Source organism: Salmo salar, chromosome ssa23, assembly GCF_905237065.1.
Source record: "Salmo salar chromosome ssa23, Ssal_v3.1, whole genome shotgun sequence".
NCBI classification, from domain to species: Eukaryota; Metazoa; Chordata; class Actinopteri; order Salmoniformes; family Salmonidae; genus Salmo; species Salmo salar.
The window spans coordinates 11,825,059-11,852,370 of NC_059464.1; the positions used below are offsets into that span (position 1 = coordinate 11,825,059).

Here is a 27,312-nt window from a genome sequence, read left to right on the forward strand (position 1 = left end):
TGGCACGAGCTGCCTTCTCTCTGGAAGGCAGCTCGTGCCCTAATTTCGTCCACCTTGTTGTCTAGAGATTGGACATTGGCGAGTAAGCGGTGGATGGTGTGCTCGCCTTCTAAGTCTGACCAGTAGGCCGCTCCGTCTGCCTCTCCTGCGGCGACCGCGTTGTTTTGGGTCGGCCTCTGGGATAAGATCCCATGTCCAGGGTTGCTGTCCAAACAAAGGATCTGCTTCGGGAAAGTCGTATTCCTGCTCGTAGTGTTTGTAAGTTGACGTCGCTTTGATATCCAGTAGTTCTTCCCAGCTTTATGTAATAACCGTTGCTTTTTTCTGGGCTAACAATGTAAGAAATAATACATTAAAAAAACAAATTACTGCATAGTTTCCTAAGGACCTGAAGCGAGGCGACCATCTCTGTCGGCACCATTGTTGAAAGTTCATTCTCTATTTCTTAGAGGTCACAATAGTTACATAGTCTTTCCTCTTCCATTTCACCACAATACCGACCTGTTTCAATATGCAGAGGAAATATCCCTGATCTTACCTGTGCATATAGCGATCTCTTGCTTTTAGGTAGGTTATACATAATACACAGTTGAAGTTGGAAGTTTACATACACCTTAACCAAATACATTTAAACTCAGTTTTTCACAATTCCTGACATTTAATCCTAGTACAAATTGCCTGTCTTAGGTCAGTTAGGATCACCACTTTATTTTAAGAATGTGAAATGTCAGAATAATAGTAGAGAATGATTTATTTAAGCTTTTATATATTTTATCACATTCCCAGTGGGTCAGAAGTTTACATACACTCAATTAGTATTTGGTAGCATTGCCTTTACATTTTTTAACTTGGGTCAAATGTTTCAGGTAGCCTTCCACAAGCTTCCCACAATAAGTTGGGTGAATTTTGGCCCATTCCTCCTGACAGAGCTGGTGTAACTGAGTCAGGTTTGTAGGCCTCCTTACTTGCACAGGTATGCTTGGGGTCATTGTCCATTTGGAAGAGCCATTTGCGACCAAGCTTTAACTTCCTGACTGATGTCTTGAGATGTTGCTTCAATATATCCACATATTTTCCCTGCCTCATGATGCCATCTATTTTGTGAAGTGCACCAGTCTCTCCTGCAGCAAAGCACCCCCACAACATGATGCTGCCACCCCCGTGCTTCACGGTTGGGATGGTGTTCTTTGGCTTGCAAGCCTCCCCCTTTTTCCTCCAAGCATAACGATGTTCATTATGGCCAAGCAGTTCTATTTTTGTTTCATCAGACCAGAGGACATTTCTCCAAAAAGTACGATCTTTGTCCCCATGTGCAGTTGCAAACCATAGCCTGGCTTTTTTATGGCGGTTTTGGAGCAGTGGCTTCGTTCTTGCTGAGCGGCCTTACTGGTTATGTCAATATAGCACTCGTTTTACTGTGGATATAGATACTTTTGTACCTGTTTCCTCCAGCATCTTTACAAGGTCCTTTGCTGCTGTTCTGGGATTGATTTGCACTTTTCGCACCAAAGTACGTTCATCTCTAGGAGACGGAACGCGTCTCCTTCCTGAGCGGTATGACGGCTACGTGTTCCCATGGTGTTTATACTTGCGTACTATTGTTTGTACAGATGAACGTGGTACCTTCAGGCATTTGGAAATTGCTCCCAAGGATGAACCAGACTTGTGTAGGTCTACAATTTTTTTGATGTCTTGGCTGATTTCTTTTGATGTTCCCATGATGTCAAGCAAAGAGGCACTGAGTTTGAAGGTAGGCCTTGAAATGCATCCACAGGTACACCTCCAATTGACTCAAATGGTGTCAATTAGCCTATAAGAAGCTTCTAAAGCCATGACATCATTTTCTGGAATTTTCCAAGCTGTTTAAAGGCACAGTCAACTTAGTGTATGTAAACTTCTGACCCACTGGAATTGTGATACAGTGAATTATAAGTGAAATATTCTGTCTGTAAACAATTGTGGGAAAAATTACTTGTGTCATGCACAAAGTAGATGTCCTAACCGACTTGCCAAAAGTATAGTTTGTTAACAAGAAATTTGTGGAGTGGTTGAAAAATGAGTTTTAATGACTCCAACCTAAGTGTATAACTTCCGACTGTATCTCTCACACACAAATTTGCCCTTAATCGAACAATAGGTTCTCATTTTGGGTTCATGATTAATCTCGTCCACCCATTTTTTTCTTCATATTGCATAAAGTAATTTTTTTTAATCATATCTATGTCTCTTATTCTGGTTTTCATACAGACTCTTGAAAAAGGTCAGACATTTCAGTTGCACAGGCTCCCCCTATGGATAGATCCCATTGAAAAATTTTACTAGCTATTCTAGCTATTCTGGCTATTCTGTTGGTATATCCAACAGTCTTTTCCAAAGTCTCACCATACATGCCTTCCATCTCACCTCACAGGGTTCCCAGCCCATATCCCCAGTTATTGCAAGTATAGGTGCAAACTTGTGGACACCTAAAAAGTAACGTACTGCTCTGTTATGGACATGTTCATTTTTTAAATACCTCTTAGCACCCCACACTCCTGCTGAATAATCCAGAACTGGACACGCATGTCAGATACAGTTCGGAATACGTAGCAAAACCAATATCTTTGAGTGTTTTTGTTGATGTGGATGTTGGTTTGTGTGTACAGTATGTTGGGTGTGTTGGTTTGTGTGTTTGTGCATTTGATATCGGCCTACCTACATGGATGTGTGAGCCTCTGTGGGTGTGTTTGTGCCTTTCCTTTTTTGACCAAATTATTTAGTAAATTTCATTTGTGTCCGTGGAATGCTTGTGTGTGCTTGCTTCAGTGCATGTGTGCACTTGTGTGAGTCTGTGTTTGCTTGTTTGCTAATGTGTGATTGTGTGTTTATCTCTCGATCAATGCAATCTTGCTGTACTCCATGCTTCCCTGTCTCAAAAGGAGTTTGTGCCCCTGATCTATTTTAGAGACGATTACACCCCCTCTACTACCCTTACCCTCCCTCCTTCCTCCGGTTAGCCTTTCAGGGCATTCTTAGCCTAACAAGTTTGTACATATTAATGACCAACTTGCAGCGCTGCCTCTCCAGTTACCACGATGACAGGGACCCTTTCACTAACGCAACACCCCTCTGCCAGGCCCAGCCCTAGTGCTGCTCCTCTCGCTTTATCTCTGACTCTCTAACACTCTATTCCCTTTTTCCCCCCCTCTATCTCTCTTTTACTTCATCTATCTTCACTTAGACATTCTACTCGGTCTATTGGTGAAGATGCGTAATGGTTAGAAAGTTATGAACCTGTCCGTTGTACCAGTCACTCTGAGAGTCGCAGTGTGGTGTGTGTGTGTCTCTGTGTGCAGGGCCTCACTCTACACCGATGCTTAGTTTGGTATACAGTATTTTGTCATTGTACGTTCATTTCTGGGACCTTTTCCATTGTGTGCGCGCAGATGCCCGCTTGCGTAGATGCCTGTTCCTCCTGGCGATGCTGAGCGTTTTAGAGTGGGTCCGGTGCCAGTCTAGCCCTGCCCAGAGGGACCAATTACAGCACAGCAGCTGCACCCAGGCACACACACATACAAGCACGCACACACCAGGAAAATGTGACGCCGGACAATGTGACCGGGAAGATTTTAATTTGTTGGCCATTTGAGAAATGTACTGCTCTATATGCACTGGGTGCATAACCCATTAGAGCATCCACCCACAGTAATCAGAATGAACAAAATCACATTTAGATTATAGTAATGCATCTTAACAGAACATGCAACTCCTGTAATGAAGCAACCAGTAAAACGTCATTTTCAAACATTTGCCAAAATGCATTTTGCTGGGAAACACCATTCTCACAGCGCACCTGACGCGAGTGGTTCCATATGTGAAACAGAAAGAGGGGGAATCTAAATATGCAACAACTAGGATGGGTAATGGGTTGTTAATATGACTAGGAGTGTGCCTTTGGCTTCTGGACAACGAAAGAAAGTTGATATGACAACCAATAGAACAGGAGAGTAAGGGCATATGAGGAAGTCTTTCATATGCAGCTCATCCAATAGCTTCCACTAAAGCAAATTGAAATACATTTGCCAAAATAATATAATTACTCTTGTCTACACAGAAATGAATTCAATCATTCAAAATACTGCATCAGAGAGGATGACTTAGCCACAGAGGAATTAAAGATCATTAGCTTCTTTAAGAAAAGTAACTGTGGATTGTTTCAAACCACCAGCTCGTATAGGCCCTATGCCTATTTCAGCAGCGTGTGTGGCAATAGGCCTAGCTGGTTAGCTGTCAGTGAAAAGCATCTAAAATATGTGTGACGGTAATGTGTCTTGACAATAGCGGGGTGTATCTCTCCAGAATGCATGCTCTGAGCTCTTCAGAATACACTTAGCTGTCTCCCGCCAATTCTTGCCAATTCATTGTTTCATTTTGTGAATTGTTTGCCTTTTGATTGTTTATTTTGATCAATTCCCCATTACATATGTCACCAGTAGTAAATGTACCGTTAATCCCCATCATTTGATGACATACTATTCTGTTAATTCATGTATTAATTACACTAACTTGCCGTTCTCATTCTCGGAGTGGAAACATTGTTTGCTGAGTTCACAAGCTGCTTCGCTTGTGAGAAACACGTTTTGGTTTACTTAATAACCACAATTGACAAGTTGTCAATTTTGTCATTGTCTTTTGTTTGGAGTGCTCCATGTGAGCAATGAGCATGTCTGGGTTTCTCTGTCCTGTTAATGTTGAGGGAGCCCACACGCAAAGAAGTGCCTGGCCTGCTGCGTGCAAATTTCTGATTTGTCTTAACTCACCACATCCATCACTAATAAGCTGAGCTTCTCAGTAATTGTTCCACTGCGAGTGATAATAGTATTTGAAAATCTGCCCTCGATAATCACCAAGCCTCGGTGTGAAAGACCAAAATATAATTATCTGATGATCCCGTATATCCAGTGGAAACGTCATATAATACCGGAATCCTTTTCCCTTGTTCAAAAACAGCTTTCTGTCCCAGGCTCACTGGCCAGGAAACTCTGATCACCCAGAATAGGCTTGTTGATATAATGCTGCAAGTTCGCAAGCAACAGCTTCTGGCCAGACCCAGTTGATTGATTTGACACAATGCTGCACTTCATTAGCAATAACTCAAGTCAAGACCGGTGAAAGTAGAGTAGAGTAGAGATATGAATGCAAATGAAAGAACCCACATTTTCATCAGGGTATTTTTTTTTGCTGGTTTTGTTTGTGGGCTTTATGTATTTTTACTTAGTTAACAACTGGAATTTAGAAGCTTAAAGCTGCATTGGCCTAGGCTATCTCTCAGTTCCATTTCTTTAGCCACCGATGGATCATGGTCGTGTCCATATGGGAGAGGCTGATTTAACCACGTGACAATCATTTTGTGAAATGAAAACGTTATTATTTAAATGAAACTGTTACACAAAAATGCCCATATGAAAATCATAACTGGCATGCAGAGCTGTAGAAATGGTCGGATAAATTGTCTTCTGTACGCGCCGCCAATGAAGTCTTATTAAAATAATTGTCCCCACGTTTTCTAATTTTGTCTAAGCTACATTGAAGGAAGGAAAGGCATGCCTCAAAATATGAGGTATGTTTTCAAAATGCATAGCTCACATTGCAAAGTGGTGGGTGGCGCGCTGATAGCCTGCCTACCGTTGCCTGCACTTGAATGTGAGCACTTCAATGACCAAATAAAAATAGTAGGCTATCTCTTTTTAAACGTGGCCATCAAAACTGTTTTTAACATGCGATTGCGTTTAGAATTGTTGCGCAAAGACTGGGCTTATAAAAGCACATGTTTTACTCCAGCAACAACCAGCTGAGGAGCTGCGGGCAGGAATCCTGCTCAAAATAGGCTCTGTAAGCCTATGCTGTGCGCATGTGATAGTTGTTTTGGATAAATAAGATACATCGCGACTAACAAAAATACACACACACCAATTGAATTCCACTAAATTATGCAAATTAACCTGTAGACCAATAGGCATGGCGGTCAAATGTATTTCCATCAATGATTAAAAAAAATCATTATTTTGCAATTGGATCGTTTTTTTTCTCCCAGTCAATTTGGCTGGCAACTATTTTATTTATTGGGTTTCATTTATTTTTATCGTTCAAAAGCTAACGGAAGCCCTGGTGCGCACACACACGCTCACTGCCTGTAGTACCACCAATAAGGAGAGAAAGAGAAAGGGGGAGGGGAGGGAGAAGAGAGGGCGTGAGAAGAAGACGACGTGATAGGTTAGATATTCACTTGGAGAAAGGAGAGATACGAATCTGTATGGGGCAGAGTGAAAAGAGAGAGGGAGTGTTCGAAATAGAGGAGGTGGGTGGGATGATAGAGACTATGTTGGATGGAGGGAGTGAAGAAAGAGATGGATGACTTGAAAGCTGGAGATGAGAAAGGTGGAAAGGAGGTGGAGGGAGAGAGCGAAGGGGGCGTGAGTGTTTATTTGGAGGTTTGTGTCTTCGGAGCACCTGCTTGACTTCAAAAGGGCTGGAAAGGAGGGAGCCAAAGTCCCCTCTGCCCCACCAAATTAGCACCCTGACTGACTGGGTTAGAGAGGCCTCACTATCCCCCTGTCACGAGGCCCCCTATCCCCTTCCTCAACCACCTGACCCCTCACCCCTGACCACTGTAAATGTAGCCCTCACTGTAGCTGTGGGCCATGCCGCTAACCTTTATGCTAACAGCTACAGTGAGTGGCCAGACAGTAGCTCGTTTACTTAGCATTAGATATGAATAATAAGGTCAAAGGTCAGGGTCAGGGCCAGCACCGGTGATCATTCTCCGAGAGCCACGGGTTTCCAGTAACGTAAATAAGACCACAGTTTGTGAGAAGCGCTGAGGGTTTTGTTCATAACTCATAGCCTATAGGCTACGGTGTGTTTTCTGTGTTTCTCCGCCTTGCCTGCCTAGGAGCCAGTCATGTTGGATAGCTCTCTTTACTCATCTCCTACTCTTTCATAAGCAGTTGTCTGATAAGGTAATGGGAAAGACTCAATCTCAATGAGTCATTTCATCATACTGACCTTGTTGTAACAGCATGAGGCACTATTATAGATAGACCTATCCTAATAAGAGAACACACACACACACACACACACACACACACACACACAGACCTCAACTACCAGGTGTCAAACTTAAAAGTTCAACACCTGGTAGCTCAGTGTGTGACGCACATGGGCTGTGTTGTTGTGTCTCAACCTTGCCAGTGTGTTACTGTGTAATGGAGACCCCATGAAAGGTGGATCCCTTTTTAAAAAGAGGGTGTAAAGAAGGCCTAAATACACCCTAAGAACAGCCTCCAGTCCTCCGACTCTTTCCTATTCCCCGTTCTCCCTCTCTCTCTTTTACACACGAGCCGTCTTTCTAACCCGCTCTCTAGCTACTGTAACCCCTTCTCTCTCTCTCTAACCCCCACCCTTCTCTCTCTATAACCTCCACTCTCTCTCCCCTCTGCCCCCTCTTTCGCTTTACTTATCCCTTGACCCTCTCTTCTCTCTCTCCCCTCTGCCCTCAGCCATCTTTATAACCCTCCCTCCCTCCCTAACCCCCTTTGTTATCACTTTGACATCACTTTGACACTGAATGGCGGTTGCAAGTCTCTCTGCATGTCTCTCTTCGGGGCTGTAAGTCACCTCTTGGTCTCTCACTCAGCGTCTGAAAGGAAGAGGAGCTAACACCAGGGTTAGTGTCTGACCAGCCGGCCCCCATCACTCACTCACTGGCCCCGCGGCATTGCCCAAATGATGGATGTTGGCCAGACAGGCGGCATGTGGTTCAACCAGAACCTTACCCTGGGTTTAGATACTCATACCAGAGAGCCCCAGATTAGTGTGTGTGTGTGTGTGTGTGTGTGTGTGTGTGGGGGGGGGGGGTAGGGGTGGTTGTGTAGGTTTGTGCATACGAGTGTACTATCTCTCATTCTTCTCTGGTCTGTCACACTCAACAAAAACATATGTACTCCTCTCTCACACACTCTCTCTCACGCTCACACACACAGACATGCTTTCCTTTGCCATGTCCCCTGGGACTGCTTAGTAAGTAGTTCAGAGCTCTTGACATGTATCAGGAGAGTCAGGCAGGGGTTCATTTCCCATGTGGACTCTGTTGTCCTCTGGAGAGAGAGAGATACCTAACCTTGGTGTGCCCTCTTACTTAGGGGATGGTCTCACACACACACACACACACACACACACACACACACACACACACACACACACACACACACACACACACACACCCCATCAACTACTACAACTGACGTGTGTGACTGACGCAAGCAAACACACACACACTAGGGCTGACCCCATTTAGTCGACTGGTCGATTGTTTGGTCGATATGCTGTGGTCAACTGAGATTTCTTTAGTAGAGCAGTTTCAGTAAAAAAAAACAATTCATGTTACACAAGGTCTGATTCGCGCCTGCCTCACTGGACTAATCCATTGTGGAGGCCAAGGGGATGGCACAGTCCATCACTCCAAGGCGTGATACTGAAATTGTATATGGTTATGTTATGTAAAAATAATGGTGCAACACTAATAAATAGAATATTATTTTATGACATGTGTTTTCTCCCACGTTGGATACGGTTGCTGTCCGCGGTTCTGAAACAATCTTCAGTGCGGTGTAGAATTGGCGCCTTCCACTATGTGCATAATTGCAAAGTTAACCAGCATATTGGGACTGAGAACAATGCGGCGCAGGCAGCAGCAGCGATGAGGAAACAGCCTTTGCTTTAGCCTAATTGTCTAAGAAAATTGAGGAGAGCGGAAACCCCAACTTAACTAGGTCGATAATCAATAGCCTAACTTTTAAATGTGCCTGGCTTCATAAATGATCTATATATATCTACAGAAATAAGACAGAGCTTGCTTCACTTGCCTGTTTGAGTGTTTGTTTAATAGCCTGAGCACCAAGCCTCATGCAACGGCAAAATGTCAGATAAAGCAATTTTACAGATTCGGCTGTTTTTCTATGCTGTAATAAAGGCTTTATCATTTTTTCTGTTTAATTTATTTAGTGTTGTTTACACTGTTCCAAACAGGCAGAAAAATATTGTAGTTTAACAGCACCTGTTTGTCACGCATAATATGCAAGCACCACTCGCTCATTTTTCTTGATCTTCTTATTGTTGTTTTTGCAATTCTTCTTATGATCATTATTATAATAATGCGTAATGTCGTTATCATTAGTAGCTTTATATATTAGCCTTGTATAACCACAATCGAGCTGTAGGTCTAAGAGAGCGTCCTGTTAAGTCTTAATATCATAACTTACTTAGGCCTTACTTAAGCCTATATTTCTCTAACCACTAGGCTACCTGGGGTGGCAGTAACCAAAAGTTTGCTAGATCGTATCCCCGAGCTGACAAGGTAAAAATCTGTCTTTCTGCAAGGCAGTTATCCCACTGTTCCTAGGCCGTCATTGTAAATAAGAATTTGTTCTTAACTGACTTGCCTAGTTAAATAAAGGTTAAAAAAATTATAATAATATATATGCTACTGTATCAATCAATCAATCATTAATTAGTTAATGCCATCACCCATCATACGAGACATTCATGCTTTGAAATGCAATCAAGCCTTTTAGCTTTCAAATTAAATAATAAAAGGGAACTTTGAATAATTAACCTAACAATAAATACACTTAAATTCACGAAAACATGCAACTGTTTTTAGTCTGCTGTAATAAAGGCTTTATATATTTTTGTTGTTGTTAGAACAGATTCTCTGGTACACTTATTTCGTGTTTACACTGTTCCCAATAGCCATGAATAATAATAATATTGTAATCTAACAGCAACTGTTTGGCACACATAATACTCACGCGGTGCTTGCTCCTATACCCTCCTTTTTCTTGATCTCCAGTAGTTTCCACAACAAACTCAATGTCTTCCACAGATCTGACTTCCCCTTTCCCTCCTGAGCAACCAGTAAACATTTGCCCATTTCAAGTTTCTTTTTCACGTCCTTCTTATCCATTTTGATGTCACGTTTTGATGTACTGTGTTTGGACTTTGTTAAAACCTTATTTATTGATGTGATTATGATAGGCTATAGGTCAGCCCCTATTGGTCAGTTGCATGCGATGCTTACATGTTTCACGTAAAGAGAGCAAGGGTTGAGGGAATAGGGAATGTCTTTTTCCTAAACAAATTAGGAAACATGTAAGAAACTACTGAACAAAAATCTAAATGCAACATTCAACGATTTTACTGAGTTACAGATCATATAAGGAAATCAATCAATTGAAATAAATTCATTAGGCCCTAATCTATGGATTTCCCATGACTGGACAGGGGTGCAGCCATGGGTGGGCCTGGGAGGGCATAGGCCCACCCACTGGGGAGCCATGCCCAGCCAATCAGAATGAATTTTCTCCACAAGAGGGCTTTATTACAGACAGAAATACTTGTCAGTTTCATCAGCTGTCCAGGTGGCTGGTCTCGGATGATCCCGCAGGTGAAGAAGCCGGATGTGGAGGTCCTGGGCTGGCATAGTTATATGTGGTCTGCGGTTGTGAGGCCGGTTGGACGTACTGCCAAATTCTCTAAAACGGCGTTTAATCAACTTCTTGATATGACACACCTGTCAGGTGAATGGATTATGCTCACTAACAGGAATATAAACACATTTGTGCATAACATTTGAGAGAAATACGCATTTTGTGCATATGAAACGTTACTGGGATCTTTTATTTCAGCTCATGAAACATGGGACTAACACTTTACATGTTGCGTTTATATTTTTGTTCAGTATAAATGGCTGAAATGATGTTACAGTTTCAGCACGGACAGCACAATAAACACTTGCTGTGGTGTGGTGCCTTTTCACTGCAGTAGGGAAGAGAACGAGACAACGTGCGCAAGTCACACAGGCACTCGCTGTCATTCTTTAACACAGTGTGACCATCGGGCTCTTGAGTCATTTGTGTCTTAATTTATTTGATCAAACACTGTGCTTAAAGCGTCGGACAAGCTCAGTGCATATGTTGTTGTTGTTGACACACAGGGTGTCTGTCTATAAATGGGAAAAAATAAGGTTAAACATGTCAACCGATCGATTGGTCGAAAGAACAGGACGACTCTCGGTTGACCCAAGATTTGTTTTAGTCGGGGACAGCCCTACAGCACACAAACACACAGACCCACTCACTCTAATGGCTGATCCTTAAATATAAAATGCCTGAGGCTCTTCCCTTTCAGGCCCCTCTTAACCCCCTGACAGGGTATATTTGATTGACAGCCAGTCACTCCCCTTTGACTCCACAACACGTTAACATGTCACATGAGTGACACTGAACCGAGCTGTCGGACTAATTCGGTCCTTGGAAACCAAAAAAAGCATGCGAGCGTCACTAGTGGTTCGTCACAAAGCGAGCCCCTGTCTTCTCCAGTCATCTGACTGGGGTCAGGGTCAAGTCTCTCCGGAGGTGTGTTTGTCTCATCTGTATGATGGTTTTTTTTTATGAGTCTTTAACGTATAGAAGTTGTGTGTGTTTGCGTTCGTGTACGGTATGTGCACGCGCATGTGTGTCTGTGCGTGCCCGTGTGTCAGTCCCTTTAAGTGAATTGAAGTGATGCAAGCGTGTGTGTGAAGGACTGGATATTTATTGAAAGCGTGGTAAAAATCCATCCCTGTCCCCTTGATGGGCCGAGAGGTGTATGTCCGTCTCGCTCTCGTCCCGCCCAACACATATTCTTCCTCTGATCTGTCCCATGGATTTACACTCCCCTCCGTATGTATTTGGACAGTGAAACTAACATTTGGGCGCTATACTCCAGCATTTCATATTTGAGATGTAATGTTTCATATTAGGCGACATTACAGAATGTCAGCTTTTATTCAGGTTTTTTCATACATTTCTGTTTTACCGTTTAGAAATGAAAGCACTTTCTGTGTTTAGTCCACCTCCCCCCCTTAGTATTTGGACAACTCCACTAATAGTTTATAAAAGTAGTCAAAAGGTTAGTATTGTGACTCTTTTGGTTGTTTTGGATTATGTTTTGCCCAATAGGAACTGAATATGCTTTCATGTTTTAACAGTAAAACATATGTATGAAAATACCCTCAAATAAACGCTGACATTCTGTACTGTCGCCTCATAAGACATTTGATCTCAAATCCAAAATGCTGGAGTTTAGAGCCAAATTTAAAAGGTTAGCTTCACTGTCCAAATATGGAGGGGAGTGTATTTACTTTGTAATAAATACTTTTCCCAGTATGTCAGATAGCGTGAGTGGTGGTAGAAAATAGGAGACTTCAGAGGGGGGTAAGGTGTTACCCTAACTAACTTGAAGGGGGTAGGGTGTTACACTACCCCTCCTGGAGGGCAGTGGAAGAAGAATCAGCACGTGTTGGGGGGTGGTGGGGACAGGGGGTGTGGTTTACAGACGATTGCTCCACACACACGCGCACAGATGATGGCTTCACCGCGATGACAGACGAGGCGTAGCCCCTCAGGCGACACCCGAATCCCCCCCCCCCCCCCAAACCCCCTACCCCTACCCAACAACCACAATGACTCCTCTGCCCTAGTGACATCATCAGTTATCGGGCCCTAGGGTGTCCATGGCACCGTCTCTCCTTCAATCTGTCAGTACACCTCTCTCATCCCGCCATCTCATATACCCTCTTACGCCGCTTATTCTAACCCTCACCCCCCCTCCAACTCAACAACAGAGAAAAACACTTTCTTTCCCTCTAAACATATGTAGCACATCTTTAAAGTCCATTATTGTGATCCACACCAATACTTTCCGTGTAGGAAACATGAGAAAACACGGCACAGCTGGCTTAACAGAACAGCACAAATTCAGATCATAAGATTTCTGGCATTTTACATTACGTTTATTGTGTGCTTGTTCATGAACTGAAGGTAAACACATGTTATAGCATGCCCAGACAGGAGGCCCTTAGTAGGAAACACTCTGGCCATCATCACTTCTGAATCCTACAGGCTCTCAAGGCAGCTCTGTTTTTATCCTAAGGAACGCCTCAAGGTCACACACACACCATCTAACCCCTGACAGCAGGTCTGGGACCAGAGGCTGGGTCTCCTTCCTGTAGCATTTGTCCACAACACAGAGGGCAGAGCTCATTTCTCTTCTTTCTTTCTTTCTTTCTTTCTTTCTTTCTTTCTTTCTTTCTTTCTTTCTTTCTTTCTTTCTTTCTTTCTTTCTTTCTTTCTTTCTTTCTTTCTTTCTTTCTTTCTTTCTTTCTTTCTTTCTTTCTTTCTTTCTTTCTTTTTGTTTCTTTCTTTCTCTCTCTCTCTCTCTCTCTCTCTCTCTCTCTTTTTCTCTGTCTCTCTCTCCCTCTCTCTCTCTCTTTTTCTCTGTCTCTCTCTCTTTTTCTCTCTCCCTCTCTCTCCCTCTCTCACCACCCTTCTCTCTTTCTCTTCCCCCCCTTAATCTGAGACACTAGTATGTACTCACACATCCCCGAAACACACACACACACACACACACACACACACACACACACACACACACACACACACACGTTAGAGTATTTGTGATCATACGACACCAACACTATCTCACACGCAGACACACACGACACCACTAAGCTCTCTCTCATACACACACGTGCACACACCCATGAGCACACAGACATGCCAGTCAGTGTGAGATATTGCACAGAACAGGCCATATTTTTGCTGGGTGGGGCAGTGGAGTGCTACTAATATTGCTAACTGATAGTACGTGCCAGAATCTGCTCTCACTCTAACTTACTATACATATGTATCTATGAGTGAAACTACTGCCTGCCTGAGCTTAGAATTGGGTGTTAAACTATATGCTAGTAACTTGAGCACCAAGTTGGTGGTTAACCGCATGACATTTGGTATGGATTTAAACATGATATCCTCCCAAAGGCAATTAAAGTGCAGCATTAGCTTAGCATTGGCCATGTTAAGTTAGCCTATCGTTGGGCATGTCTATCAGATTTCCACTGGGATGCAGAGGATGAGCCCCGGGGGATTTGAATGGAGACGGGGGGGGGTTGTACAGCAGAAGGGGGGTATAGAAGCTCCAGTATCAGACTGACTGTCAATAACAAGATTAATGGTTTACCGAGTCTCCGGAGGCGGTGGTGGTGGTGGTGGTGGTGGTGGGGGGAGTGCTGTTAGCTGGAATTAGCCGTCAGGTAAGGAGAAGTGTCGCTTGCCAGACTCACAGCGGCTGTGTGAAGGGACTAGATAGGGAGAGGCAGGGGATCACAGACCAGGTAGGGGGAGGAGAGGGATAGATAGCAGCCTGTCTCTACAGACGCCACACCGTGCGGTGTCATGATACCATTATTTGATCGTCCCTAAGAGGATGGGGTGGAGTGGTGCTGTGGTGAGCGTCATGCCGCTCTGTCACTCTGCAGTCAGGGAAAAGACTAGAGCAAGAGCGTGAGACTGGGTGAAGAGAGCAGGAGGTGGAGGTCCGGAGTGGCAGGCACAGTAAGATCTACTCTACCCGTCCGTCTCATAGAAGACGTAACAGCCTTCACATCCCAGTCCCGGTCGATCAGATGTAGCAGCTACATTATAGAAGAAACAGCCGTTGATCTGTTTCGGGGGGCTGTTGCTACATAATAGGAGAGCATGGAAATTGTCCATCCGTGGCTGCTGCTGAATCGCAGCCAAAGGGATCTAGATTCAATCCATGTACAACTCTGTAGTTATTCGGTGTTTAGAGAGTTTGTGGAGGGTTGAGTGTGTAAGTTCAGTAGCAGCAGCCCAGAGCAGAAGGTGTGAGGTGGGCTTGCGGAGAAATGCGCAGTGCAGAGTGAGTAGACTAGATCATCTGTGGTTTCACAGCATGGAGTTGTGTGTCATCTTGGGATGGATGGGTTTGATCTGTGTGCGTGTACGCGTGTGTGTGTCAGCGTGGGATGAATGGAGGGTGTGCTCTGATTGTAAACCCCAGCAGGTTGTGTTGGTTGAGTGGGTCTGGGAGCAATAGGGACTCAATCTTCTACTAGACCACCGCGAACACACACACACACACACACACACACACACACACACACACACACACACACACACACACACACACAAACGGGGGTCTTAATCTTCCTCTAATAGGCCTTTGACAGCAAGATGGGGGAGCGAGAGAGAGTGCTACCCTTCTACTATACACGCACACAGACTCTCAAGCGTGTAGCTACACTACAAACTGGGCCTGTCATTAAACAACGGCTAAAGCGGAACATCATTGTGAGTCGCTGTTGGGACTAGGTGGACACCCCTAACACTAGGTGTGTTAGGGGTGTTTGGAATAGGACTGAGGGAGGGGTAGATGTGGGGGGTAGGGTGTGACGGGGAGGCGGTAAGAGGTTTGGGGTGCGGGGCACGGCAGCGGTCTTTGACAGGCCCTATTTGTCATCTGCCAGGAGGCCCGAATAGCTCTGAATGCAATACAGATGACTGCTGGGAAGAGAAGGGACTACAGTCCAGGCAACTAATCCTGCACAACCATGCCACCCCCCCACCTCACAGCATGGTTATTATAGTAAATGAAAACTGAAACAAAAACAAAAATTGGAAAAACAATTTAGTAAACTGAAATAAAACAATTAAGAAAAACATTTGAAAAAATAAACTGAAACCGTCTTTGGCTGCAAAATGAAATAAAATGAGAAAAAAACTTAAGTGTTAGTTTTTGTTTTTTTCCTTCTAATGGACTTTTCAAGCTTTTTTTTCCAAATGGGGTTTACAAGCTTCTGAATCTGGCAGGTAAATGCTGCGAGTTGATGGCGATGTTTCAAATAGTTTTTACGCTATCACTAGCTAGTGGTAGCGTAAACCATAGGTGTGAACAATAGCGGCAACAAAAGGTAAAGCTGAAACTAAAAAAGATAAAAACAAAATAAAAATTGTTTTATGAAACTCAAACTAAATAAAAACCTTGTAAATCAATTTTGAAAATGAAATTAAACTAAACTGAATACAGTTTACCGCATTCATACAGAGGGACGTGTGTGTGTGGGCAGGTCCCGTGCGAGCGTGTGTGTGTTTGGGGTAGGTTCCAGCATGATGTGTGGTGATTCATGGGTAAATGTTTGTCTGAAATGAATTATCCAGCTGATCCGGAGCTGTGTGTGTGCTGCCTGACAAGTGAAACACACTCCTCGTCCCCGGAATGTAAGATAAGAGAGAGAGGGTGGAGGAAGATAAATCATTTTGTTGTGTCATTGCTCCAAGCTGCTATTTGCTTCCTGGTCATGCTTTGTTATTAAATGCTAATTAACATGACAACAATCATGGCAATTGGCACTTAAAGATATCAGATACAAATAATTGAAATTAAGTAGAAAGGGTACATTGTTGGGTGTCTCTCTCTCTCTTTCTTTCTCTCTCTCTCCTCTCTCTCTCTCTGTCTCGCCTTTGCACTCTCTCTCTCTCTCTCTCTCTCTCTCAATTTCCTTCCTCACTCATTAAGAAGACAAAGTGTTGTCACTGTGAGAGATGGGTGGTGGGGGGGGGGGCAGGGAGTAAAAAAGAGAGAGATTTTCTTTGTCACCGACATCTCTCATTTTCTCCTGCTGGGTCTCAGCGTTTGTCTGAATGAACAGAAGATGATTTATGTGAGATTTGAGCTGGGAGACTTCTGTTTTAGACCTTCCACAACACAGCTCTGGTTCAGTTGGAGATTCACTTGTATATTTCAACTCTAGAATTGACCCAAAGTTTTATTTAAATTAGAACCCACTGTATTCATCCCAGTCCTCTCCGATCTTCAGAATCATCAGTCTTATTCATTCTTCCACAGTCATCAGACACAACCTGAATCGTCACAGTACACTGACTGATCCTGAAAGCTAAATCATAACTCCTGGCTTTGATAAATCCTCTAGTTTGTTAAATTGGTTTAAAGCAGCGGTTTCAGATCCTCGCGGATGCAAATGCCGTCCTTTACCCAGCGCAGCGTGTACGTCAGCCAATCCCAGCCATCATAAAGCAATATGATGGATACACACCCAAATAAATAAATAACAAGCGCTCCTATTCTTTTTTTCTCCTCCCCTCTTTTATGGATCTGCAAAATGATATAACGAATGAGACTTTAAGAGAGAAATCGGGAGGGAGGGAAAGAGACAAGGATAGGAATTATTAGGCTCATATATATATATATTCCTCCTTTTGTTATTCACTCTCATCTTTACATGTGAAGCTGGTTAAAGAGCACACCTGCCTGCCACAGAGTTCTAGGTGTGTGTGTCTGTGTCCTATTTGTGTTGTATCTGCTAACTTGACCCTGAACCCGGGCTTGACCCTGAACCCGGGCTTGACCCTAAACCCAGGCTTGACCCTAAACCCAATAAACCCAGGCTTCACCCTAAACCTAGGCTTGACCCCAGGCTTGACCCTAAACCCAGGCTTGACCCTAAACCCAGGCTTGAACCCAGGTTTGACCCTAAACCCAGGCTTGTACCCAGGTTTGACCCTAAACCCAGGCTTGTCAGCCAATTCCCCAGTGGTGCATTGGCACGTTGTAGTTTGTACCTATGAGTTAGCATGGGCATATGCACAAATGCCATGCCCTGTATTGGTTTCTTGACCTGTCAATCTGATGTCAATCACTTCCTCTGTCTTCCCCAGGTCCAGCCTCTCTGTCCCTGCATAGCCAATCGTCTCAGCGGGTTTTCAGGACGCGCTATAAGATAGTGACGCGCCTGGGCGGAGCCACCTCGCACACACCCCACTATAGCCACACCCTCTCCTGGAGAGCCAAGAGGATCCATACGGCCAGGTAATGCGTACACACACACACACACACACACACACACACACACACACACAAATACTGCATACAATATTCCACTATTTGAAATACGCAGTTTATACATAGGCTGCACTCTGTAACACATGGTACGTAACACACACAGGCCCCCACACACTCTGGTTCTTATGTTTAGTGTGTCTCCCTTCTTAATATCACTCAGCAGCACCATAACCCAGGAAGGAGGGCCTGTCTTTAAAGTAGCAGACAGGTGTGCCGTTGTGTGTTAGCCTGTGCATGGAATGGAGAGGGACCCCGAGAATTTATGGAGCTTATTTTTGCGCAGTCGATGACCCAGGGAATAAAACATTTATACCGGTCCTCTGCTCTGTACACTCTGAGCATGAATTTACACCTCTTACAATGGGATCTCAGAGAAGACCCCATCAGAAGGGAGGGGAGTGGGCAGGTGGAGGGGGGGGGGGGGGTGGCTCTTCTCCGAATGTCATTACAACCTCCCGTCTCTCTTTTCCTCTCTGTCTTTATTGCTCTCTTTCTTCCTTTCACCCTTTCATTTTGAGAATGAGGGAATTCACGGAAATGAAGCTAAATGCATTTACTTAATAAGCACTCAATGAACATGATTTACAGGGCTCCAACTTAACCCCTAGCTCTTTATCCCTCCTCATGTCTTTACCGCTCTCATCCTCACATCCATTCTATCCATCCTGTCCTCCTTTCTCCCTGGAAGTGAGAATGATGCTCGGTGCTCAAACAGAGATTCTAGAAAGTAAAGGATATAAATGAGATGAGGAGAAGGTACGAAGTGGATGATATGAAGTGGTTATGAGGTCATAACTGGGGGACGGAGGGAGAGGTAATGAATCCTTATGATGATCTCATTATTGGCCCGACGGGCAATAAGTTAATGTGTTATTCATGACCTCATCACTGTGAGACGGACAGTTAGACAGTTAGTTAATGTTTTATTATGATTGTTATTAACATAGACTTATGGTTTTATTGCGCTGCTAGTTAAAAGGTAATATGGTTATGGAGTTGGTTAATGTATTATTCTACTATTCTGATAGGCCTGTGAAATGGCTTAGTGTCTTAATGATACTATGTTTTCCTAAGCCTCCTAATGGGCTGTGGCGGGAGGAGATTACAAGTTGTTGCATATCGCGCAGGCACGCGCACAGACACACACATACACCGTTGTGTTCATAGCGCGAAGGGTTCAGTTGGAGTGCGGTGTGCTGTGCAGGTGTGTTTTTGTCTTTGTGGCTGTGGCCGTCTGCTGTGCAGGTGTGTTTTTGTCTTTGTGGCTGTGGTCGTCTGCTGTGCAGGTGTGTTTTTGTCTTTGTGGCTGTGGTCGTCTGCTGTGCAGGTGTGTTTTTGTCTTTGTGGCTGTGGCCGTCTGCTGTGCAGGTGTGTTTTTGTCTTTGTGGCTGTGGCCGTCTGCTGTGCAGGTGTGTTTTTGTCTTTGTGGCTGTGGCCGTCTGCTGTGCAGGTGTGTTTTTGTCTTTGTGGCTGTGGCCGTCTGCTGTGCAGGTGTGTTTTTGTCTTTGTGGCTGTGGCCGTCTGCTGTGCAGGTGTGTTTTTGTCTTTGTGGCCGTCTGCTGTGCAGGTGTGTTTTTGTCTTTGTGGCTGTGGTCGTCTGCTGTGCAGGTGTGTTTTTGTCTTTGTGGCTGTGGTCGTCTGCTGTGCAGGTGTGTTTTTGTCTTTGTGGCTGTGGTCGTCTGCTGTGCAGTTGTGTTTTTGTCTTTGTGGCTGTGGCTGTGGCCGTCTGCTGTGCAGGTGTGTTTGCAGGTGTCTGTAGCCGTGTGAGACGTCCACTGACTCAGAGGAGATACAGACACACAGGCTCCCATGACAAGGGGAGACACATGGTTACATTTCAGCTTGGAGAGATACAGTAGTTTCTCTCTCTCTCTCCCCCGTAAGGAAGATTATGTTACTGTATGCCAGTTTGGATTTGTGTGTTCTTCATGTGTTTTAATTGCCTCTGTGAGTTTTTGTTGTTGTTGTGTGTTTGGTTGTATGTCTGTGTGTGGTGTCTCAATTTGTGTAGTTCAGGTTGAGCTAGGTGAAACAGTGGGACTGGCTGCATGAGGCTGAGAATGGAGCTAGGGCCTCTGGTGACTTATTGCTATTCATTTAGCCGCTGCAGTAAATATTGATTAATCAAGGTATTTTCAATTTGAGCCGTGCGACATCCTGTGAAATATCACCAAGTCTGGAGATTGGGGGGGCGGTGGGGGGCTGGACAGGTCCCATGGGAGAGAGGACGTTCTCCTAAGACCCTCCCCCCCAACACACTTACTTCCCCTCACTACCTCAATCTGTCTGACTCTCTCTAACACCCTTGAACCTTTTATTAGTTCTATCCTAAGCCTTCTAGCAGTCCTAGCTAGAGGTTGACTGATTAATCGGAATGGCCGATTAATTAGGGCTGATTTCAAGTTTTCATAACAATCGGTAATCGGTATTTTTTTTTTTTTTTACACCTTTATTTAACTAGGCAAGTCAGATTAAGAACACATTCTTATTTTCAATGACGGCCTAGGAACGGGGGTTAACTGTCTTGTTCAGGGGGGATTCAGGGATTCGTTTTTGCAACCTTCCGGTTACTAGTCCAAAGCTCTAACCACCTGCCTTACATTGCACTCCACGAGGAGCCTGCATGGCAGGCTGACTACCTGTTACGCGAGGGCAGCAAGAAGCCAAGGTAAGTTGCTAGCTAGCATTAAACTTATCTTATAAAAAACTATCAATCTTAACATAATCACTAGTTAACTACACATGGTTGATGATATTACTAGTTTATCTAACGTGTCCTGCGTTGCATATAATCGATGCGGTGCCTGTTATTAATTTCTCATTGAATCACAGCCTACTTCGACAAACGGGTGATGATTTAACAAGCGCATTTGCGAAAAAAGCACTGTTGTTGCACCAATGTACCTAACCATAAACATCAATGCCTTTCTTTAAAATCAATACACAAGTATATATTTTTAAACCTCCATATTTAGTTAATATTGCCTGCTAACATGAATTTGTGTCACTTCTCTAGCGTTCCGTGCAAGCAGTCAGGATATATACAGCAGTTTGGGCCGCCTGGCTCATTGCGGACTGTGTGAAGTCCATTTATTCCTAACAAAGGCCATAATTAATTTGCCAGAATTGTACATAATTATGACATAACATTGAAGGTTGTGCAATGTAACAGGAATATTTAGACTTAGGGATGCCACCCTTTAGATAAAATACAGAATGGTTCCGTACTTCACTAAAATAATAAACTTTTCGTTTTTGAAATGATAGTTTCCGGATTCGACCATATTAATGACCAAAGGCTCGTATTTCTGTGTGTTATGTTATAATTAAGTCTATGATTCATTCAAACAGCACCTTTGTGCGTTTTGCCAGCAGCTCTTCGCAATTCTTCAAGCATTGCGCTGTTTATGACTTCAAGCCTATCAACTCCCAAGATTAGGCTGGTGTAACCGATGTGAAATGGCTAGCTAGTTAGCGGGTGCGCGCTAATAGCGTTTCAAACGTCACTCGCTCTGAGACTTGGAGTAGTTGTTCCCCTTGCTCTACATGGGTAACACTGCTTCGAGGGTGGCTGTTGTCGATGTGTTCCTGGTTCGAGCCCAGGTAGGAGCGAGGAGGCAATACTATAGGCAATACTAAAGTGCCTATAAGAACATCCAATAGTCAAAGGTATATGAAATACAAATCGTATAGAGAGAAATAGTCCTATAATAACTACAACCTAAAACTTCTTACCTGGGAATATTGAAGATTCATGTTAAAAGGAACCACCAGCTTTCATATGTTCTCATGTTCTGAGCAAGGAACTTAAACGTTAGCTTTTTTACATGGCACATATTGCACTTTTACTTTCTTCTCCAACACTTTTGTTTTTGCATTATTTAAACCAAATTGAACATGTTTCATTATTTATTTGAGGCTAAATTGATAGTATTTATGTATTATATTAAGTTAAAATAAGTGTTTATTCAGTATTGTTGTAATTGTCATTATTACAAATAAATACGTTGTTAAAAAAATCGGCCGATTAATCGGTAGCGGCTTTTTTTGGTCCTCCAATAATCGGTAACGGTATCGGCGTTGAAAAATCAGAATCTGTCGACCTCTAGTCCTAGCTCATCTATAGCAGTCTCATCTCATCTTACGCCCTGCACTGAGTTCTGTCCTACCTCTGCAGCCCTCTCATATCATCCCCACTCGGGTGTCCCCGCAGCTTTAGAGAGGCCCAAGATGTAGCCTCGCTGTGGGAATAAATATGGTTCATTCTGATTTCCATAGTGGGGCTAATGCCCTTGGCACAGAGTGTCTAGCACCAGCCACACATGATCAGTAGGCACCTCTACCTATCTGAGCACTCCTGTCACCCTTAACTTCCCTCTCTACTCTGTTAGTCTCCCACCCAGACCCAAGGGAAGTGAGCTGACCTGTCCCTTACCCAGCATGCCGTGCGGTTCTCAGTGTGGTGTCAGCAGTAATGGGCATTGTGGGTGATTGGTTGCTGGGGGAAGCGGATGGGGGGGGGGGTATTCCAGCCCCTGCCACCAGGAAAGAGATATAATCTCAACATTAAGTCCATTAATAGTAGCAGGAGTTGAATTAAGAAAGCCGTAAAACATGCAGCGCACCCCAGGATAAATGACTGTCCCAGCCCTCCCCTCCCTCGCTCCAGCCGTCCCTCTCTCCGCCCGTCTTCTCCATCCCTTCTTTTCTCGCCTACTCTGTTGCTTATTTGCCTCCCTCATGTTCTATGTTTTCTCTCTTTCTCTCTATCCATATCATTGTGTTGCTGCTCGTCTTTATCTTTCCATTGTCTGTCCGTTCATCTCTTATTGTTTCTCTTCTCATCCTCAGCTCTTTTTCATACGTTTTCAGTATCACCTTATCTCTGCTTCTCAGCTCTTTTCCACCTATTTCACTCTCTTGCACGCGCTATCATCTTGTCAGTTCTCTTTGGGATTTAATGGTGCTTGATTGTTTGTTTTTTGAGCTACTGTTGAGACACACATACACACACATGGTCTCTCATCTCGTCTAGTGCTCCTCTATTGATCAGGATGTGGGAGACGGCAATAAAGGCTGCGCCGCTCTCCTCTCCTCTCTCCCATCACTTACACACTCATTCACTCCTCCATACATCCCTCCTTCACACCAGTTCATGTGGCAATTTTACTCCTCTACTCGTCACTTATCATATTTATCTTCCTATCGCTTTCTCACTTATCCCTTCTTACTTACGGTCTATTCTAACATTCATGTTTTTACTTCTCTTTTGCGCTTTTCTAGTCTCCCCTCTTTCTTACACATGCACACTCTCATCTACAGATTTCTGATTGCTTTGTCTTAATTTGATGTTGTTTTGCCCCAGAGGTGTCCCTTACTCTCATACGATTAGTGTAGATTGAATTGTTTTAATGCGTAATGAGTGTGTTTAGGACCTCTGTTACTGCATTGCTGTAAGCAGAGCGCAGTCCTCCTCTCCTCGCTATAGGAATTAGCTAGACTGTTTGCGCTGCTCAGTCTGTTCCAAGGGTAACTGTTTTCCCAGTATGAGCTTACTAATGCTTTCGCTGCATGCAAACAGGCCAGAGCAGCATTATTCAGAGCACTCGCGCGACCCCCAAATTCTTCCCTGTCACCAAAACAAAAGTCAGATCGTTCATCAACGGCAGTAGTAGTGCTGAATCGCTCTCTCCTTCATCTGTGTGTCGCGCATGGTGAGAGCTGTACACACAAACACACTCACGCACAATTTCACTGGCATGCAAACACTCAGAATATACTCACAAGGGAGTTCTTCTCTGCTATTTTCTCCACCTCTTCTACCTCCTCTCTTCTCCTCTCCTCCTATACACTCACCACCTACAACTCTGTGGGATCATGGTCCATGGGGTCAACTTACCCCTGCTGTAAATATACAGTGCATTTGGACCCCTTGAATTTTTCCACATTTTGTTACTAAAATTGATTAAATAAAAGATTTTCCTCATCAATTTACTCACAATACCTCATAATGAAAAAGTGAATACAGGGTTTTAGACATTTTTGCAAATGTATTAAAAATAAACACAGAAATACCGTATTTACATAAGTATGCAGACCCTTTGCTGTAAGACTGTAAGATTTATATCAGGTGCATCCTGTTTCCATTGATCATCCTTGAAATGTTTCTACAACTTGATTGGAGTCCACCTGTGGTAAATTCAATTGATTGGACATGATTTGGAAAGGCACACACCTGTCTGCCCACCACTGTTGACAGTGCATGTCAGAGCAAAAACCAAACCATGAGGTCGAAGGAATTGTCCGTAGAGCTCCGAGACAGGATTGTGTCAAGGCACAGATCTGGGGAAGGGTACCAAAAAATGTCTGCAGGCATTGAAGGTCCCCAAGAACGCAGTGGCCTCATCATTCTTAAATGGAAGAAGTTTTGAACCACCAAGACTCTTCCGAAGAAGGGCCTTTGTCAGGGAGGTGACCAAGAACCCGATGGTCACTCTGACAGAGCTCCAGAGTTCCTCTGTGTAGATGGGAGAACCTTCCAGAAGGACCTAAAGGACTCTCAGACCATGAGAAACAAGATTATCTGGTCTGATGAAACCAAGATTGAACTCTTTGGCCTGAATGCCAAGCGTCACGGCTGGAGGAAATCTGGCACCATCCCTATGTTAAAGCATGGTGGTGACAGCATCATGCTGTGGGTTTGTTTTTCAGCGGCAGGGACTGGGAGACTAGTCAGGATCGAGGGAAAGATGATCTGAGGTCCTTGATGAAAACCTGCTCCAGAACGCTCAGAATCTCAGACTGGGGCGAATGTTCACCTTCACAACTACACACACCTACACACACCTACACACACCTACACAGCTCAAAATCTCTCTTCTCCCCCATAGTTTGTCCCATTAATGAATCACCATGGTGATTGGGATGAGGTGTGTGCAGCTAGGATGTGTCCCCCAGGGCTGCTGGGGGGCAGAGTGGTATGTTGGCGTGTTGTTGAAAAGGCTCCCCCTGAAATGAAAGTGCTGTCCGGCAGGGGAGGATTTGTGTGGCGGACAGGCCTGGAGTACCTTTGATAACAGATCTCTTGCTTGGGGGTCAAGGGCGGCACAGGAATAGGTCAAGGAGAGAGAAGAGGGGATAAGGAAAGAGAAGAGAGATGGCTCTCTTCTCCTTCTCCAGTTGTATCACTTGGGGCTTTTTTAAATTCTCATTATCTCTCTCTCCCTCCCTCCCTTTCCCCTCTTTCCATCCTCCCTCCTCTGCTCTCTCTCTCTCCCCCCTCTCTCTCATTAATAGGGAGATTACATGGCGATAGTAGTGGAAATAGTGGTGGTGTACAGGAAGTAATATGTATAATGTTCAGTAATGATGTTGTGCTGGAGGGGGAAACTCATTCAGACAGCTGCCTACCTCACATTACTGCCCTCATTCACACGCACGCACGCACGCACGCACACACACACTCATGATGCACTCTTATATAGGCACACACTTTCTTTCATACTGTATGTATGCTCACACACACTCAACAACACACATTGCCTTTTCGCCCCAATACTCCCTCACCAGGTGTCTAGTCCTCCCCCCCCTCCTCTTTCTCCCCTCCCAAGTCCTGCACCATGTGTCAGGGTTAACTGCTGTCTATGTTAAGTGTTCATGTCATATCCACATTAACCTCCATGATGGCTCCTCTGGCTGTTGGGCCCTGCTAAAGCCTCCCTGGGAGGCAGTCACTGCTCCTACATTAGCCTCCATTATGGCTCCCTGGGCTCCAGTTGCCCTGTGTAGGGCACACACTGATCTTATATTTGTGAAACTGAGTGTCTCTGCTGGTGAGTTATGGCCTGGTGCGGGAGAGGGAGAGAGGTAGCTAACTAGCGATCTGTGAATGTGATGTTCCTTCTCTTGTTCTTCTTTCTTCACTCAGCTGCACACAAGCTCTCCACTTCGGTGTGTGTGTGTATCTCGCTGGCTGAGTGTCCTTGTGTGTGATTCTCTGTGTGTGGTTCTCTGTGTGTGTTTCTGTGTCTGTTATTGTGTAACTGTAGTTGTAGTGTGTGAGTGTTTACCTTAGCGTAGTTGTTTATGTGTGTGTTTGGGGTCCCAGCTCTGTTCTCTGTAATGGGAGGCACGAACTCTGGCTCCAAACACATTGCCAGCCCATCTGATCTACAGCAGCAAATTACCTCCAGCGCACTGCACACCAGCCCCAATCCCACCCAAATAAAAGTGACAGTCCAGTACAATTTATTGCCACAACCCCTGCCCCCCCCAACATTCCCCCCCACACACACACAGTTACACACACACAGTTACACACATAGCACAGAGGGTGACTTCCTTCGCTTCTGCATGTCATTTTGTGAATATTTATTTGTGTGTATTCTGTAGGCTTTGCGTGTGTGTGTGTGTGTGTGTGTGTCTGTGTGTGTGTCTGTGTGTGTGTCTGCGATTACGACTCTGCGTTTGTGTGTGTCTGTTCGGCACCACGCGTTGCTTCAGGACCCGGGGGCAGCCCTCCCTGCTCTGGCCTCCTGCCCTACCTATTATCTCATTGATTTCCTCCTCTTTTCAATTCTCTCCATTTCCACACTGCCGCCCTTTCCATTAGGGCAGCAATTTAACAGAGTGCTGTGACATGGGAGAGAAAGAGGGAGGTGAGGAGGGAGGGTAGGACTGGGAAGCGTAAAGAGGGAGATGAGAAGGGGAGATAAAGTGGAAGAGGACTGCAAAAGACAGGCAGAAAGAGAAGGGGTGTAGATGTGGTGGGGAAGTGAGCAAATTACAAGAGCAGTATCATTCAGCTCATTACTACTTTGTGGTTATACCGAATTGATCTTTTTGCCCAAGTACTGCATTCTCCAGGAGTTATCATACCATGATGTTTCCTCCCATAGAAAATACCATCCCAAAACCTGGAATTGTCAAACTGTTCAAACAAGATGTTCTGTGTATCCATGTATGCTTTTCCTAATGCTTTGCCAATTTCTCCCTCCCTCACTCTATTCTGCTTCTTCTCCTCTCTCTTTCTCTCTCTCTCTGTGTCCTCCAGGAGTGTGCTCCAGAGCCGTCTGCGTCCCCCCGGACAGGACAGGCACCCACCGGCCCAACACTGGAGAGGCAGAGGGCGGGGCATGCGCTGGATTGGCGGAAACCTTTACAGCGTCTCAGCCAATAAGCTGTCCCGCACTGTGACAACCAGTGCGCCAATCAACAGGACAGGTACTACACACACACCTTACAAATACAGTTGAAGTGGGAAGTTTGCATACACTTAGGTTGGAATCATTAAAACTCATTTTTCAACCACTCCACAGATTTCTTGTTAACAAACTATAGTTTTGGCAAGTCGGTTAGGACATCTACTTTGTGCATGACACAAGTCATTTTTCCCACAATTGTTTACAAACAGATTATTTCGCATATAATTCACTGTATCACAATTCCAGTGGGTCAGAAGTTTACATACACTAAGTTGACTGTGCCTTTAAACAGCTTGGAAAATTCCAGAAA

At 44.4% G+C, this 27,312-nt stretch overlaps 1 protein-coding gene across 4 annotated transcripts in view; it reads left to right on the forward strand.

Annotated features, from left to right (window-relative positions):
- Window positions 1-27,312, forward strand: part of LOC106584063 (zinc finger CCCH domain-containing protein 3) — a 119,241-nt gene that overhangs the window by 54,956 nt on the left and 36,973 nt on the right. For all 4 annotated transcript variants that reach the window (XM_045706115.1, XM_014168894.2, XM_045706114.1 and 1 more), the window contains 2 exons: window positions 17,616-17,766; window positions 26,852-27,021. In XM_045706115.1, the coding sequence (XP_045562071.1) occupies window positions 17,616-17,766; window positions 26,852-27,021 (321 nt within the window). The remainder of the gene's footprint in view (window positions 1-17,615; window positions 17,767-26,851; window positions 27,022-27,312) is intronic.